The sequence below is a fragment of the Tenrec ecaudatus genome, chromosome 12, assembly GCF_050624435.1.
Source record: "Tenrec ecaudatus isolate mTenEca1 chromosome 12, mTenEca1.hap1, whole genome shotgun sequence".
Taxonomy (NCBI): domain Eukaryota; kingdom Metazoa; phylum Chordata; class Mammalia; order Afrosoricida; family Tenrecidae; genus Tenrec; species Tenrec ecaudatus.
In genome coordinates this window covers 116858096-116874706 of record NC_134541.1, presented here as the reverse complement: position 1 = coordinate 116874706, position 16611 = coordinate 116858096, and the positions used below count along the sequence as shown (strand labels likewise).

General features: G+C 43.9%; 1 protein-coding gene across 1 annotated transcript in view; it reads left to right on the top strand.

Moving 5' to 3' along the window:
- The window catches only part of DNAH3 (dynein axonemal heavy chain 3), a 226805-nt gene that overhangs the window by 25803 nt on the left and 184391 nt on the right, over positions 1-16611 (top strand). Inside the window, exons 7-10 of the mRNA XM_075528109.1 lie at positions 6836-7022; positions 8138-8333; positions 9970-10095; positions 11739-11934. Coding sequence (XP_075384224.1) covers positions 6836-7022; positions 8138-8333; positions 9970-10095; positions 11739-11934 — 705 coding nt within the window. The remainder of the gene's footprint in view (positions 1-6835; positions 7023-8137; positions 8334-9969; positions 10096-11738; positions 11935-16611) is intronic.

The following is a 16611-nucleotide window of genomic DNA, read 5'->3' as shown; positions in this document are numbered from 1 at the left end:
TGTCTTGTGATCCATAATTCCATTGGACTCATTTTGTCCATGCCTCTTTGACTTATTCACTCTTATTTCCTCCAGAGAAGGAGAGACCAATAGTTGCGCCTTAGATGGCCCCTCGTGATCTGTTAAGACCACAGACACCACTCAGCAGAGTAGGATGTAGAACATTGTGGACTCTGCTATTCCATCTGGCTGGTCCTGAGCTCGGGCCTAGCAACTCATTCCCTCAAGGTAAATTTTCATAAGTCACCTGTGCACTCGACCACATTCATGGATATTTTGCCAGCAAAGGAAATATCCTCTGTCAAAACTATAAGTATATTCTTAGGAATTCTTTCGCTCCCCTTCCCACACTTGCTCCGCCTTCATGTCTACGCATACCTTTGCCCGTGGATCACTTTTTGCAGGATTGTGTGTAAAGCACTTCATCCTCTTGCCTTTAGCCCTTGCACGCCGCTCAGTGTCTCTCGCTCCTCCATTATTTGTTTTTCTGTCCTCCCGCTGATTGTGTATCCCCTTCACCCAAGTTCGTGCCTGTCTACTCTCTAGCCAGTAATCTATCCCCTTCCTCCCCATTCCTCGGAACTACCAAAAGAATATTTCTATTAGTGAAAACATTTTCTTTTCTACGATAGTGGTCTCAGACAATGCATGTCCTTTATTGACTCACTTATTTCATTCAGCATAATGTTCTCTAGGTCCATCCATGTCTATGGGTATTTGGCAGATGTACCATTATTTTCTTAGTTGCATGGCAATCTTTATGTGTGTGTGCCTTAATTTGTTTATCCATTCTTCCACTTGTGGATTATCCATTCTTCCACTTATGGGCATTCAAGTGGTTTCCATCTTTTTGCTATAAGTATAGTGGTGTGATGAACATGGGTGTGTATATACCTATTCATATCAGGGCTCTTATCTTTCTAGGATATATGAAGGGGTAACACACACACACACACTCCCAGAACTGTGCTGGGTAGAGTGGAGCTTTCGTACTATGCATTTTTCCCTGCTTGGTAAGCATCAAGCAACTCCCTCAGAGTAGTACACCCAGTGGCATCTCTTGGGAAGGTTCTCTCTGGTAACAGTGAATTTTTTCATGACAGTAGTTTTGCTCAAACCTCTTTTTCAATGTGATGGCTGATTTAAGAGAACAGCTGTGAATTTTTTTTTCCTACTTGTGGAAAATGCCACAGAAACTGCTGTGATGTTGAACACAGCTTACAAGGACAATGCTATGAGAAAAACTCAAGTGCATGAGTGGATTTTTCATTTCAAAAAAAGTGAAATGTCAACTTGTGACAAACTAATTCTGGACATCAGTCAACTTCCCAAATGAGTGAAAATGTCGCCTCACGGTGCATTTGGAGTTTGTTCCACCAGGTCAGACTGTTGATCATGCTTTCTATTAAAGGTTCTGAAAAGATTGTGTAACAATGTGCAACAAATAAAGGTCTGATTTGTAGCAGATGGGAGAATGGTTTTGCCACCATGACAATGCACCTGTTCATGCAGCCATCAGTGTGCCAGTTTTGGGCAAAAACCCAGAATGCCTCTCTTGCCCCACACACCTTACTCACCTGACTTCGTTTTGTGGGACTTCTTGTTTCTGCAAATTGAAAAGATATGAAAGATTGTGATTTGGTGAAGTAGAAGAGGTGATGAAAAAAACAAGGGAGGTGCTGGCAACCATCCAAACATGAGTTTGAAAAATATTTCCAAGAATGGAATCACAGATTTGACAAGTTTATTCATTGTAATGGAGAGTATTTTGAAGGTGATAGTGTTGTTTTTTTTGTTTGTTTTAAACGTTTTATTAGGGGCTCATACAACTCTTTTCACAATCCATACATATACATACATCAATTGTATAAAGCACATCCATACATTCCCTGCCCCAATCATTCTCAAAGCATTTGCTCTCCACTTAAGCCCTTTGCATCAGGTCCTCTTTTTTCCCCCTCCCTCCCCGCTTCCCCCTCCCTCATGTGCCCTTTGTAATTTATACATCGTTATTTTGTCATATCTTGCTCTATCTGGAGTCTCCCTTCCCCCCCTTCTCTGCCGTCCCTCTCCCAAGGAGGAGGTCACATGTGGATCCCTGTAATCAGTTCCCCCTTTCCAACCCACTCACCCTACACTCTCCCAGCTTCGCCCCTCACACCCTTGGTCCTGAAGGTATCATCCACCTTGGATTCCCTGTGCCTCTAGCCCTCATATGTACCAGTGTACAACCTCTGCCCTATCCAGCCCTGCAAGGTAGAATTCAGATCATGGTAGTTGGGGAGAGGAAGCATCCAGGATCTGGGGGAAAGCTGTGCTCTTCGTCGTTACTACCTTGCACCCTGACTGACCCATCTCCTCTCCTAAACCCCTCTATGAGGGGATCTCCATTGGCCGACACTTGGGCCTTGGGTCTCCACTCTGCACTTCCCCCTTCATTCAATGTGGTATATATATATATATATATATATATACATATATATATACACATACATATATTCTTTTTTTTTTTTTGCATGATGCCTTATACCTGGTCCCTTTGGCACCTCGTGATCGCACTGGCTGGTGTGCTTCTTCCATGTGGGCTTTTTTGCTTCTGAGCTAGATGGCCGCTTGTTTATCTTCAAGCCTTTAAGACCCCAGTCACTATCTCTTTTGATAGCCGGACACCATCAGCTTTCTTCACCACATTTACTTGTTCACCCACTTTGCTTCAGCAGTTGTGTCGGGAGAGTGAGCATCATAGAGTACCAATTTAATAAACGAAAGTATTCATGCATTGAGGGAGTGCTTGAGTAGAGGCCCAAGGTCCTTCCGCCACCTTAATATTAGACCTATAAATGTAGACAATTAGATCTATTTCCCCATCCTCATATATATGTTTGCATGTACACATCTTTGCCTAGACCTCCATAAATGCCCCTTGACTCCCAGCTCCTTCCTCCCTCTCCCTTGACTTTCCTCCTGCCCCACCACCATGCTCCGTCCCCACCTGGGCTACAGCTATACCTCTTCTCTACGCAACCTTACCCTTGATCGTTCCCCTTCAGGCCTGTCACTCCCCCCTCACTACCATTTTGGGTCCCATGTTGTTCCCTTGTCCCTGTGTTTATTAACACCGCTTCCTTATCCTCCTCCCCCTCCCCCACCCGGATCTGTCTGTCCCCCCAGAACTGGCTGTCCTATTGTTTTTCCTCCAGATAGTTCATCCAGCCTGTCCTATTCAGACAGACCTGTGGAGACACTAACATGCACGAAAACAAGACAGAGGAAAACAAAGCAACAGTATACAACCAGACAATAAAACAACATAAACAAACCACTAACACAGAACAAAACAAAACACTTCACAAAAGAAAGGCTTGTAATTCGTTCAAGGATCATTTGCTGGCCCTTAGGAGCGTTTTCCAGTCCAGTCTGTTGGGGTACCACGCCCTGGCCCCAAAGTCCACTTTCAGCATTCCCTGGGGACCTTGCCACTCCATTCCCTTGCTGTTCCACTGCACTCCCCCAGTGCTTTGCCTTGGTGTAGTGGGATCAGGTCAGGTGCAATTCCCACACTGTGTCTCCGGTGCTGTCGATAATGTTGTTTAATAAGAAAGTTAAATACATCGCTTTGAAAAAGTACTTTTGGGGGCATACCTCCTCATATCAAGTAGCGGGATTGCTGGATCATATCATATTTCTACTGCCAGTGTTTTAAGAAAGAGCCATGCAAATTCCCACTGTGGATGCACCATTTTACATCCCCAGCAGTGCATATTACTTATTGTTTTCGGTTTGTTCGTTTGTTTTACTTAGCTGTGAATACTCGGGTGAGATCATATCTTATTGTTGTTTTGATTTACATTTCTCTAATACATTATTTCCCACAGTGGTGACACTACCCCCTGAAGCAGGGACACTGGGTCAATTAAGGGGGCTCAAAAGCAGGTACCTATACATTATCTTAGATTATGGCTTTAGTACAAAAGTTTTTTTATTGCCAGGGGATGCTGACTAATTTTTTTTCTGAAAAGGGAATGGTAGACAAAATAAACTTGAGGACATACCTCTAATAGGTAATGACCTAAATTTGAGGACCCATCTCTAATAGGTGATGACCACAAACATATCATGTTTGCTGGCTGCCTTAGTGTCTTCAAATCGTTTCTGTTCATGTCCTCAGAGATTCTTCTAAGATACAATTTATTCTTTCTTTGTTGTTAGTGATCTTTTACTTTCCTATAATGCCTCTGATCTTTGGATATTAGTGTTCAATGCAGCATATCTATTCTTGATATGATTTCTAGATTCAGGTGACATTGTAAAATGGTGCATTCACTTTGGAAATGGCATGGTACTACTGCCTTAAAAAGGTAGGAAATACAAATACCATAGGTCCCAGCAATCTCTCCATTGTTATTATAAGGTGATGCTGAGACAGTTCCAACCCATCTGACCCCGTATACCGCAGAGGGAACAGCAGAGGGAGCAACTGCCCAGGCCTGTACCATCTTTCCTATTGATGTGTCTGAGCCCATTGCTGCAGCCACTGTGGCAGTCCATCTCCTCGAGGCTCTTCCTCTTCCTTTCTGTTCTACTTTACCAGGTAGGATGTCCTTTTCTAGGGACTTGTCTCTCCTGATAACATGTCTAAAGTACACCACCCTTGTTCCGAAAGAGCACTCTGACATACTTCTTCTGAGTCACATTTGTTTGTTCTGCTGGCTTTTCAATATTCTTCGCCAACACAATAGTTCAAATGCTTCAGTTCTGCTTCACTCTTCCTTATTGATTGTACAACTTTCACCTGCATAGGAGTCTTTTGAAAATACTATGGCTTGGGTCAGGTGTACCTTAGTCCTCAAAGTGACGTCCTTGTTCTTCAATTCTTTAATGAAATCTGTGCGACAGATTTGACAAATACATTGTTTGATTTCTTGACCCCTGCTTTCCATGAGCACTGATTGTGGATCCACAAGAAGTAAAATTCTTCCATCTTTTCTCCCCTTATCTTGATGTTGTCCACTGATCCTTAGTTGGCTTGCAGGTCTGGAGGTGAATTCATCTCCTTGACTCCATTTTAAGCCAAACAATGAACATCTTTAAGGTAAATGATAATGTTCCTTGGAATAATCAACAATTTGAGATTTTAAAAGACAGAATTTGCCCAAGGTCAATGTTCAAAAGGCAGGAATGCTTAAGAAAGAAGCAGGGCTTGAAATGGGAAACCCAGAGAGAAAGTGGGATCTATGACATTACATTGTGGGGATTGTAATCAAGGACACTTGAAAAAGCATGAGGGTTAAATGGAAAGCTTACTTGGTCTGTAAACCAATCCACAATAAAACAAATAACTCACAGTGACTACACATCTATCCTTGGGCAAAGTTCCATGGTTAACCTGCTAGATGATGATTCCCATTGTGTGGATATAAAATTTGAAGCACAGATTGATTAAGCAATTTGCCTAAGGCAGTGATTCTCAACCTTCCTAATGCTGCTCCTAACCCTTTAATACAGTTCCTCATGTTGTGGTGAGCCCCCACCTCCCTACCACCAACCATAGAATTATTTTCATTAACATTTCATAACTGTAATTTTGCTACTGTTATGAATTGGGTGACCCCTATGAAAGGGTCATTCAACCCCCCAAAGGGGTCGTGACCCACAAGTTGAGAACCGCTGGCCTCTGGTTTCACAGTAGCAGCCCAAACTAGAACTTAGACCAGGTTAGGCTGGTACCATCAGGTCTTTATGCTCTTAGAGGTATCCAACTTATCTAAAGTTAAAATTCACTTGGAAAGCTTGCTTTTAAATTCCCAAACTGCACGAGGAGGGATCTAGGAATCTGAATTTTAAGAAGCGCCCCAGACAATTCTGATCATCAAGCCTGTGTGGCATTTCCGTTGAAGGAAGGTGAATGGCAATTCCGAGCCGCTGCCTCCTTTAGCACTGCAGCTCAAGGCTGGTTTCAACCCCCTTTCTTACACTTTGCTCTTCTCATCCTAAAGGATATTCTTCTCAAGGCCATGCAGCTGGCCGACAGCTGAGAGACAATTACTTTATGTATCACTGAGCTTTGCTGAAGCCAGCACATCACCCTGGCCATTTTTGTTTAGTTTGTGAATTTACCCTGCTTTTTAAACTTACACGCCCATGGAGGACTTAGAAGAATGGCCACAAGTCTCCATGGGACGTTTGAGGTTCCTTTCCCACTGCCGGCTACGACATGCAGTCAAGAGAGAGTCAAGTATTTGAGTGAATTTCAGCTTACTGACTGAGATCAACAGTGCTGACTCCATTCCCATTTTTAAGGCATTTGACAAACCTGTCTTCTCACTGAAACTCACTGCCATCAAGTCAATGCCGACTCATAGTGGCTTCACAGGACAGTGTAGAACTGCCTCTGTGAGTTTCTGAGATTGTAACTCGTTTTTATTTTTAAACCATCATTTTATTGGGGGCACTGACAGTGCTTATGAGACAGAAACTCTACGAGAGTAGAAAGCCCCATCTTTCTCTTGAGCAGTGGCTGGTGGTTTCGAGCTGCTGACCTTGCAGTTAGCAGCCCCACGCTTAACCACTGCACCACCAGGGATCATAGCACTCTCTTATACCCCCCTGAAATCCCTCCGACGGGTTGACTGCACCAGAGAGATAGAGAAAATTTGCCCTAGAACTCAATGCCATCAGTGGTAGGTGGTAGGTCCAGTGGGCTCGATGGCAGCACGTGAAGAGTGAGGAAGGGAGATGTGTGCACAAGGCCTCCTGCTGGCAGGTGGGTGTGGACAGCTGGCCACCATTATTCAACCCTGATCACTTCCTTGTGGTGTGTGTTTTTTATTGGAAGAGATACTACTACTACTTGATCCATGGGATCCGGAAAGACATGATTGCCCCGGAGGCAGAAGAGGTGATGACTCGAATATTAAAGCTGACTCCTAACAAGCTGCCAGCCCACATCTTGGAGCCGCTGCTCGAGGAGCTTGGCGAAGAGAAGAAACGTGACTATTACAGCAGCCTCATGAAGAGCATCGGTAAGGTTGCCAGAGAGCGGGCTTTCCTTCCCTTTCTGTCCTCTCTCCCGGGTCCAGTGACAAGGTCAGAGACGTCAGTTAACTTTCAGTCCCGCACGGCTCCCACTACCCCATCGTTAATGCCCATCCCCATGCTCTCTGCACCTTCGTGTGCACACAAATCGCCTGAGTGTCTGATGAGCTCCAGGTCACGGGAGATGGAGATGCTGCAAACTCTGGGCCCATGCTGCAGACGGCAAGGACCAGCTCAAACTGCTAGGCACCCTGGTGGCACGGTGGGTAAACGCTTGGTGGCTAACTGGACCCACCAGCCACCCTGTGGGAGGAAGATGTGGCAGTCTGCTTCTCTAAAGAAAGCCTTGGAAACAGGCAATTCTGCCGTGTCCTACAGGGTCGCCATGAGTCAGACTACACTCAACGGTAGTGGGTTTGGGTTTTGTTTCCATTTTTTGTTTTGGGTTGCATCCCCTCAACATTCACCCCATTCTTTGAATTCATAGCATTTCTTGACCAACTTTCAACTATTCCTCCTTTTAAATGTCTCCTGTGGGTTGTACTTTGAGCAAGGTTGGTGGTTCAGCCTAGCTGCTCTCAGAAGGAAGATGAAGCTGTCGGTTCCTCTAAAGGTTCAGTCTTAGAGAGCCTTTCGGAGCGTCTCTGCTCTGTTCTCTAGGGTTGCCTTGAGTCCGAAATGACCAGATGGCAGTGAGTTAGGGGTTTCTCAGTGACCGCAAGGGACCGTCACTCATTACATTCTAACCAGGGCAGCTTTCCCAGTAGGCCAGGTTTGTAAGCAAGCACAGGTAAGCTCGTGTTTGTCAGGGGCTGTAAAAAGAGACAGCTTCTGTAGGGCAGTGCTGTGCGGTGGGGAAAGAGACCTGATTTCACCTGAGTGGGAGGAGGCAATGACTCAAAAGTCAGCCATATCTAGAAGCAGAATCTTGGATGCCCTGAAAAAAAACCTGAAAATGTCTCTATAGACTTGTAATTAAGCCCAAGTACACCCTCCTGGCCTTCCCCGGTGAGGAATCTGACCGAGGTTCTGAGTGTTGAAGCGATGACCACAGAGCGGTCAAAGGCCCTTACTAACCGAGTGTTTTCTATTTCGCTTACAGTTGATTATATTCTCCTGGACCCAACAGAAAGGGAAAGGCTCTTTATCAACAGCACCCCGCGCTTGTTTTCTCAAAGAGTGATACGGGCCCCTGTGCCCTGGCACAATGTCTACAAGTCTGCCAAGCAGTGGAATGAGGAGCATTTGCACTCGGTGAACCCCATGATGCTCAAGCTGAAAGATCTGTGGTTTTCAGAGTAAGAAGGGCCTGCCTCTCCACCCTTTCCTTTCCGCCGCATAGAAAGGAACCTCTGAGCACCTCAAATATCATTTCCACCCAGGAAGTGAAAGAACATGCACAAAATTCCTAGCTCCGATACACATGTGACTGCAAGTGGCAATCCCCCACCCTTCCCAAGTGGCCTGCCTTTGGGCTTCCATGGCACCCCTGCCTGTCTCTAAGCACTGGAGCATACTGCCTAAGAACACAGGCTTGGGACCAGCCTGCTCAGGAGGAAACCCCAGCTCTACCTCTTCCTAGATAGTGTGACTGTGTGACGTCACCTCTCTGTACTTTGCTTTCCTTTCTCTCTACCTTTGGGATAATCATTTCATAGAATGAGGAACCCTGGTGGTGGAGTGGACTATGCCTTGGGTCACTATCTGCCAGGCCAGCGGTTTGAACCCACCAGCTGCTCTGTGGAAGAAAGAGGAGGCTTTCTGCTCCTGTGCAGATGCATAGCCTCTGACACCCCTGGAGCAGTGCTCTTCTGGCCTCGAGGGTCACTATGGGTCAGAATTGGCTTAAAGGGAGTGAGCTTTTGCGAGTTCACAGAAGAACAAAAGAAAAAGCAAACCCATTGCCATTGTGTCCTTTCTGACTCATAATGACCCTACACGGTGGAATAGAATAGCCCCCTTAGGATTTCTAAGGCTGTAGGATCTTCACAGAAGCAGACTCCTCCATTTTCCTTCTGTAAAGCTGCTGGGGACTTCCAATCATCAATCTCTCTGTTAACACCTGAGCACGTAACCACTGTGCCACCCGGGCGCCTATTGGACTGATAAGAATAAATAACATACTTTAAGTGCCGAGAGTGGCGATACTGCAAGGGTAGAGGGAAGGTGGGGTGGAAAGGGGGAACCGATTACAAAGATCTACATATAACCTCCTCCCTGGGGGATAGACAACAGAAAAGTGGGTGAAGGGAGTGGGTAAGATATGAAAAAATAATAATAATTCATAAATTATAAAGAGTTCATGGGGGTGGGGAATGGGAAGGAAGGAGGAAAAATGAGGAGCTGATACCAAGGGCTCAAGCAGGAAGCAAATGTTTTGAGAATGATGATGGCAACAAATATACAAATGTGCTTGACACGATGTATAGATGTATGGATTGTGATAAGAGTTGCATGAGCCCCCAATAGAATGATTAAAATATATATTTAAAGTACCTCAAACAGAGTCTGATATAAAATACCCAGTATCGTAGGTAAATGTTAGACTGCTAAGTGCAAGGTCAAAGGTTCAAACCCACCAGCCCCTCTCAGGGAGAATAATGAGGCTCTTGGCTCCTTTACAGATTTAGAAATCCTTGGAAACCCTATACGTTCGAATGATTCTGACAATATACTGTGTGACCCTTTGTGCCTGACTTATTTTACTTGGCATAAGTAAACATCTGTTGAATTGACTCATGTATCTGCTGTTTGCAAGAGTTCTTTCAGACCCCCTACTGTTTCCTCAGATACCCTGAGGATTGTAGAAATCGCTTTAATCTACTTTAGTTGCTGCTCACTGGAAAAATGAGAACATATGCCTTTTGAGCCTGACCTGCAGAAGGTGCTACTCAGCATCTTTAGCTCAGGAGATTTCTCCCTCTTCCTCGGCAGATTTGGTGACCTCAGGTTTGTTCGAACAGCAGAATTACTAGAAGGAAAATTGCCTCTACAGCCTCACCAATATAAAACTCTGATCCAGAAGCACTGCAAAGAGGCCCATCAGATTCTTCTCAATGAGTGAGTATTTGGCCTCAGAATGCGGCTGCACCGTGCTTTCCTGAACACTGAAAACTAAAGGCAGGACAACTGGACCTGCTCAGCCTGGCAAAGCGGCTGCTTCCTGCTACTTTGACTTTCTGCCTCTGTCCTTCCTGCTCCCTTTTTGGTTATGTCCGTGTCAAATGGTAGACTTCACGTTTCTTCTCTTCCGACTGCTCTTCACCTCTCAGTCCTAATCCTTCTCTGCCTTTATGAAACAACTTCTGTTCTCTCACCCTGATTCGCTTTAGACTTTTCTGGGTGATAGGGTACTGTATTTGAATTATTGTACTCAGATGGCCCACATAAACAGGCTTGGCATTCCAAGGTTGGGGTTGTCAGTCAGTTAAGTGTTTTTCCTTTGTAAACTCATGCAGAATTATGTCTAGAGCCAGGGAACTCTGATTTTTTATAAATGGTGATAATCATGCCTTCTGAATAAATTTTTTATGGGTTAGAGAAAGTAGACATGCAATAGTTGGTATACAGTAATGACTACAAAAACATACTAATCATTACCTCTCTGACCATGACAAGGAGCCCTGTCATGGCTCCTGTGTAGTGGTTACATGTTGGGCTGCGAACCACATGGTTGGCAGATTGAAACCACCACAGCTCCTTGGGAGAAAGACTGGACTTTCCACTCCTGTCAACCGTTATAGTCTCAGAAACTCACGGGATGCCACTGTGAGTCAGCGTGGACTCAGTGGCAGTGAGCTTGGTCTTTGCAGGGCCATGACAAAAGCAGTGGTGCTCTTGTGTGGTAACTGCTGGGCTGTAGTTCAAACCCGTGAGCTACTCTGCAGTAGTGCTGTGAGGCTGCCCGTGCCCAGAGAGTCATCCTCTGGGAAACCCATATAGCGTCTCTCTGAGGCCGAGTTGATGCAGTGGTACTGGGCTTATTGTCGTGACTGTCCCTAGTACAATGACTGCTAGAATATACTGTTACAGCACTTACAGAAGACATGTGCAAAGGTAAATGCTCACAAACTTTAATGTATAATATAATAATAATTTCCTTATTATTAAATATAAAAAAGAAGAGATGTGGGGGGAGGAAAAGACCATTGGCTGTACTCCCCACCATGGCTGTGAAATTGGAATAAGTGGGAAGAAGAGAAATTGAGGGGCCTATTTCTTCTTCTGGTTGTTTAATTCCTACTCTCAACTTCTCAACTTGTTTAATTCGTGTTCTCAACAGCTGTCACCACACTGGAGTTCTCCTCTCATGCTTTCTGTCATTTGACCTTGAAAATCCAAATCAGAGATCTGGCACCTGCCAGATAGAGATGTTGGAATCATTCAAGTTCCTTGAGCCCTTTCACCTCACTCTCTGATTATAATGATGAAAAATGTAGACTCGGCTGGAAGTACCACCAATATCCCCTGTCAATTTGGTGGTGGTTAATGGAAGAATGGTTTCTCTGTGAAAATCTCACTGCTTTTTTCTCAGGAACAGGGGGTGGTAGCAAATGAGGTGGCTGGGGATAGGAAAGTATCAATTTGCAACACTAGTTCAGGGGAGATGAGGCCATCTGTCCTGTCAGAGAAGGTAGGCCTGACTGACACTGATTCTCAGAGTTCTGCCAAGCTTCTCATTTGGTGTTGTCTTGTCTTGATAGGTGGATCCCCACCTGTGCCAGGCTTTTTGTCTCGCAGAAGGACCAGTGGGTCCACCTAGCTCCCAAGAATGACCATGAGTCCTCCCGTATCATTGAAGAATATTTTGCCTCTGTTGCCTCCTTCATGTCCCTCCAGCTCAGAGATTTGGTCATCAAGTCTCTCGAGGACCTGGTTTCCTTTTTCATGTTACACAAGGTAAGTCGGGACAGGTACTGGGCCCACATGGGAGGAAACAGTGGCTCAGGTATTCCATCACATTGGTCATAGGTAGCTAGTACTTGCTACACTTAGTGTTTGACAAAACAAAAGATTGGACTGCTCACAGTTTAGAAGGCTAGAAGTTCAAATTCAGGGTGCTGGCTCTAGGGAAAGGTACTTGTCTTGGGGATCTCTGTGTGTCCTGGCATCTTCTTACCACTTCTCTCTTCACTTGCTTGCTTGTATATATCTTGCTTGCATTCTTATATATTTCTTATATATTCTTATATATCTTAAAGGACATTGACTCAAGACATGTCAGGCACTAACCCTACCTATAACAACAAATACGACCAATTCTGAAGAGGTATTTTAACCACGAGCATAGAGGATGGGGTTTACAACATATATTATGGGGTCATAATTCAACAGAACAACATCTGTCCTCCTCTGTGAACCAAGCCAAAAAGTAAATTCTTCATTTGCTCACACGTCTAGTGATTATTAGTTTATAAAAATGGTTTCTTTTAACATAAAGCAAGCTTTCCTGTGATAATGATATCAAACCCAAACCCCTTTGATTCTGACTCAGGGCAACCTACTGATAAAAAGCTAAGAGTTCCTGGGTAGTGCAAATGGTTACCATGTGTGGCTGCTGACCTAAAGTTTGGCCATTCAAATTGACCCAGGAAAAACTGCTGAGCAGTACACCCCCCAAGATCGTAGGGAACACAGCAGATTCTATGGAACACAGCTCTGCTTGGGCTCTAATGGTGTCGCCATAAGCTGGGCTGACTAGATGGCAATCGACATTGGTAGAAATCTACAGACGTAGAAAAGTGGCTAGGAAAATTGCATTCAGTGAAATGCGCAGCTCTGACAATGTGAGGGTCATGTTCTCATCCTCTTCGCTACAAGGAAGATGCTGAAACAGCTTCGTTAGAAACCATTGACTTGATTTCAGGGACTGTTGCAGGTACTCATTGCAGATACTGACTCTAGATCTTTGGCAGGGATGGATCTTTGATAGGGTTTTTAAAGTTCTTAACACAAATAGTTCTGGTGGCCAAATGAAAAACTTCCTCCATCAAACTGGCTCCCCGAAGTTGATACATAAGCAGAAAACATGAAGTCCTCTTTTGCCAAGCATCATTTCATACCCTAAATTTATATAGTATGAAAATCTATTAGATGGATCCTGATTTTTTGTATGCTTTTATAAAAATCATTTTAGTAGGAGCTTGTACAGCTCTTATCACAATCCATCCATCCATCCATTGTGTCAAGCACATTTGTACATCTGTTGCCATCAACATTCTCAAAACATTTGCTTTCTACTTGAGCCCTTGATATCAGCTCATTTTTCCCCTTTCTCCTCCTCCCTCCTCCCTCGTGAACCCTTGATAATTTATAAATTATTATTTTGTCAAGATTTACACTGTCCGACGACTTTTCTGTAGTCTGTCCCCCAGGGAGGAGGTTATATGTCGATCCCTGTATTCAGTTCCCCCTTTCTACCCCACACTCCTCCACCCTCTCAGTATCGCCATTCGCACCACTGGTCCTGAAGGATCATCCGCCCTGGATTTCCCGTGTTCCAATTCTTATCTGTACCAGTGTACATCCTCTGGTCTAGCCAAATTTGTAAGGTAGAATTGGGATCATGATATTGGGGATCCTGATTTTTAAGGGACAAAAATATGAAACATATCTTCAAATTCTAAAAGCACCCAAACGTATTAGGCCTGGTACGGTTGGCATAATCCTCAAGTCTATAATCCCAAGGTGTCTTTCGGACTTTGCCATGAAACTATCCCCTGAAGTCAGCTTTCAGTTGATTAGACGTTTAATCCAGAGAGTACAGATTGTTACCCTCGAGCACTGCATTAAAACAAATCGGTATCAGACCAAAGTGTAGGGAGGATGGGAAGGACCATTTAGTAAATGTAACTGAAGCAACCGGGACAGAAATAAGGAGAACATTGGCACAACGTGATGACTGTGATCGACGTCACGGATCATTATGCCTAGAAACTGTGAAGTAGGAGTGGGTTTTGCTATATCTATTTTCAACAGAAAAGAAATGTGCTTTTGAATTTTTATACCACATCCTTATCTTACCTTAAAAGAATCATGTTACCGTTTATACTCGTGTGTAAGCCAAGTTTTTCAGCACATTTTTAATGCCATTTTCATGGTAAAATTGGGTGTCCCAGCTGATATTTGGGTCAGTTTATACTCAAGTATATACAATAGTTTTTTAAAATGCTGGCCCATAGGGTTTCCAACGCTGTACATCCATACGTACCCCCTGACATAGACTGCCACATCTTTCTTCCACATAGCAGCTGGTGGATTGGAACACTGACATTTTGATTGGCAGCTGAGTGACTTAACCACTGCATGCCCAGAGCATCTTTTAGTTACTTCAGTTTTCCAAAGGAAGTTTACTGTTTAGTTACCAGGTGTTGTAAAATCAATTCCAACTCATATTGCGAATGTATGTACAACAGAATGAAACAGTGCCTGCTCCTGAACCATCTTCACCATCAAGTAGAGACATACAATTGACTCTCTGATCCAGAAATATAGAGACGTATGGGGTAGAATTCCAACTTCAGTGTTAGCACTCCAGAGAGGACCAGTTTGTAGATGTAATTGTAATCGTACGTGCCTGACCAGAAGACACCCAGAATGAAAGCAACTAGAAAGAGTAGATAGGGAGGAGCATTAGGGGGACAGCGGGTTTATGTTAATGAGGGAGGAACAGCTCAGAAAATGAGAGTGAGAATGGTTGCACAGCTCAAAGAATGTAATTAATGTCACTAAATGATACATGGAGAAGCTGTGTAATTGGTGGGTGTTTTGCTATGTATATTCTCATCAATGAGGAGAAAGCAATGGGACCGATGGTTCCGGAGGGACTTGTGAGTTGAAGGAGGCATGGGGGAATAGAGCGGTGAGCAAGTAATGCCAGAGACTGGAATTAAAATCAACAATGAGTTGAACGTAGAGATCGTGGGGGTGCTGGAGCAACAGCAATCTAGTTGAGAGGAATTACTAAGAGGCGGAAGATGGGCGAGCGTGCCGGTGGAGCAGGAGGAAGGTAAAAGGAAACAGGAAAAATCCAGGAAGCAAAGCTATGGATAGAGGTATAAGCATGGATGTGTGCATATGCAAATACATTCATTCATAAAAATAGAGGTATTGACCTATGTACATATTTTTGAAATCATTTATTGAGGGCTTATACAACTCTTATCAATTCATACATCCATCCATTGTGTGTCAAGCACATTTGTATGTACATATACTTATAAGACAATATACTGAGGTAGTGGACGGATTTTGGGCCTCTGCTCATGCCCTCCATCAATGCAAGAAATCTTTGTTCTAACAACCTGGCATTCTGTGATGCTCACCCTGCCAGCACAATCGCTGAAGACAAAACAGGTGCATAAGGCAAATGTGGTGAAGAAAGTGGATGATGCCTGGCTATCAAAAGATATATTATAGTGTCTGGGGTCTTAAAGGCTTGAAGTTAAACAAGGGGCCATCTAGCAGAGAAGCAACAAGGCCATATGAAAGAAGCACACCAGCCTGTGCGATCATTAGATGTCAACAGGATCAAGTAACCAGCATTAGAAGACCCAAAACAAACAAACAACAACAACAACAAAACTGGGGATTGGAGCAGAGACCCAAAACCCATCTGTAGACAATGGGACATGCCCTCACAGAAGGATCACAAGGAAGGGATGAGTCAACTAGGGTGCGGTATAGCACCGAGGAAACACAATATTCCTCTGGTTCCTTAAGGCTTTTTCAGCCCCCACTATCATGACTCCAGTCCTGCCTTTCACTGAAGGCTAGATTGGAGCATGTACACAGGTATAGATGAGAGATAAGAGCTCGCAACACATAGAATCTAGGAATAGGAATGGGAGTATCAACACCAGGAGGGTAGGGGGAAGGTGGGGAGAGAAGGGAAGGAAAAGGGAACTGATCTCAATAATCAACACATAAATAATTCCCTCCCAACTCCCCCCCCCCCAGGGGCTAAACAACAGAAACCAGGGGAAGGGAGATAACTGTCGATGTAAGATATGAAAATAATAATAATTTATAATTTATCAAGGGGTCATGATGTAGGGTGGGGGAGAGAGTAAAAAGAGTTGAACTAGAGGCTCAATAGAAAATAAATGTTTGTTTTTTACACAATTGATGTATGTTATGGATTGTGATAAGAGTTGTATGAGCCCCCGATAAAATGATTTAAAAAAAGAAAAACGTAAATGTTTAAGAAATAATGAAGGCAACATATGTACAAATATGCCTGATACAATTGATGTATGAATTGTTATAAGGACTGTAAGACCCCCCTATAAAGTGATCTTTTAATTAATAAAACAGAGGCAGGGAAAAAAATAAGGAGCTGATACCAAGGGCTCAAGTAGAAAGAAAATGTTTTGAGAATGATGATGGCAACAAATGTACAAATGTGCTTGACACAATGGATGGATGGATGACTTGTGATAAGAGTTGTACGAGCCCCCAGTAAAATGATTTTTAAAAGAAAATGAAGGAAAGAAGTAACACAGATATGAAAAGCTAATCATACTCTAAAATTCCACGTAGGGCAAATTCATAGATCCTTGAACTCTGCTTGCTCAG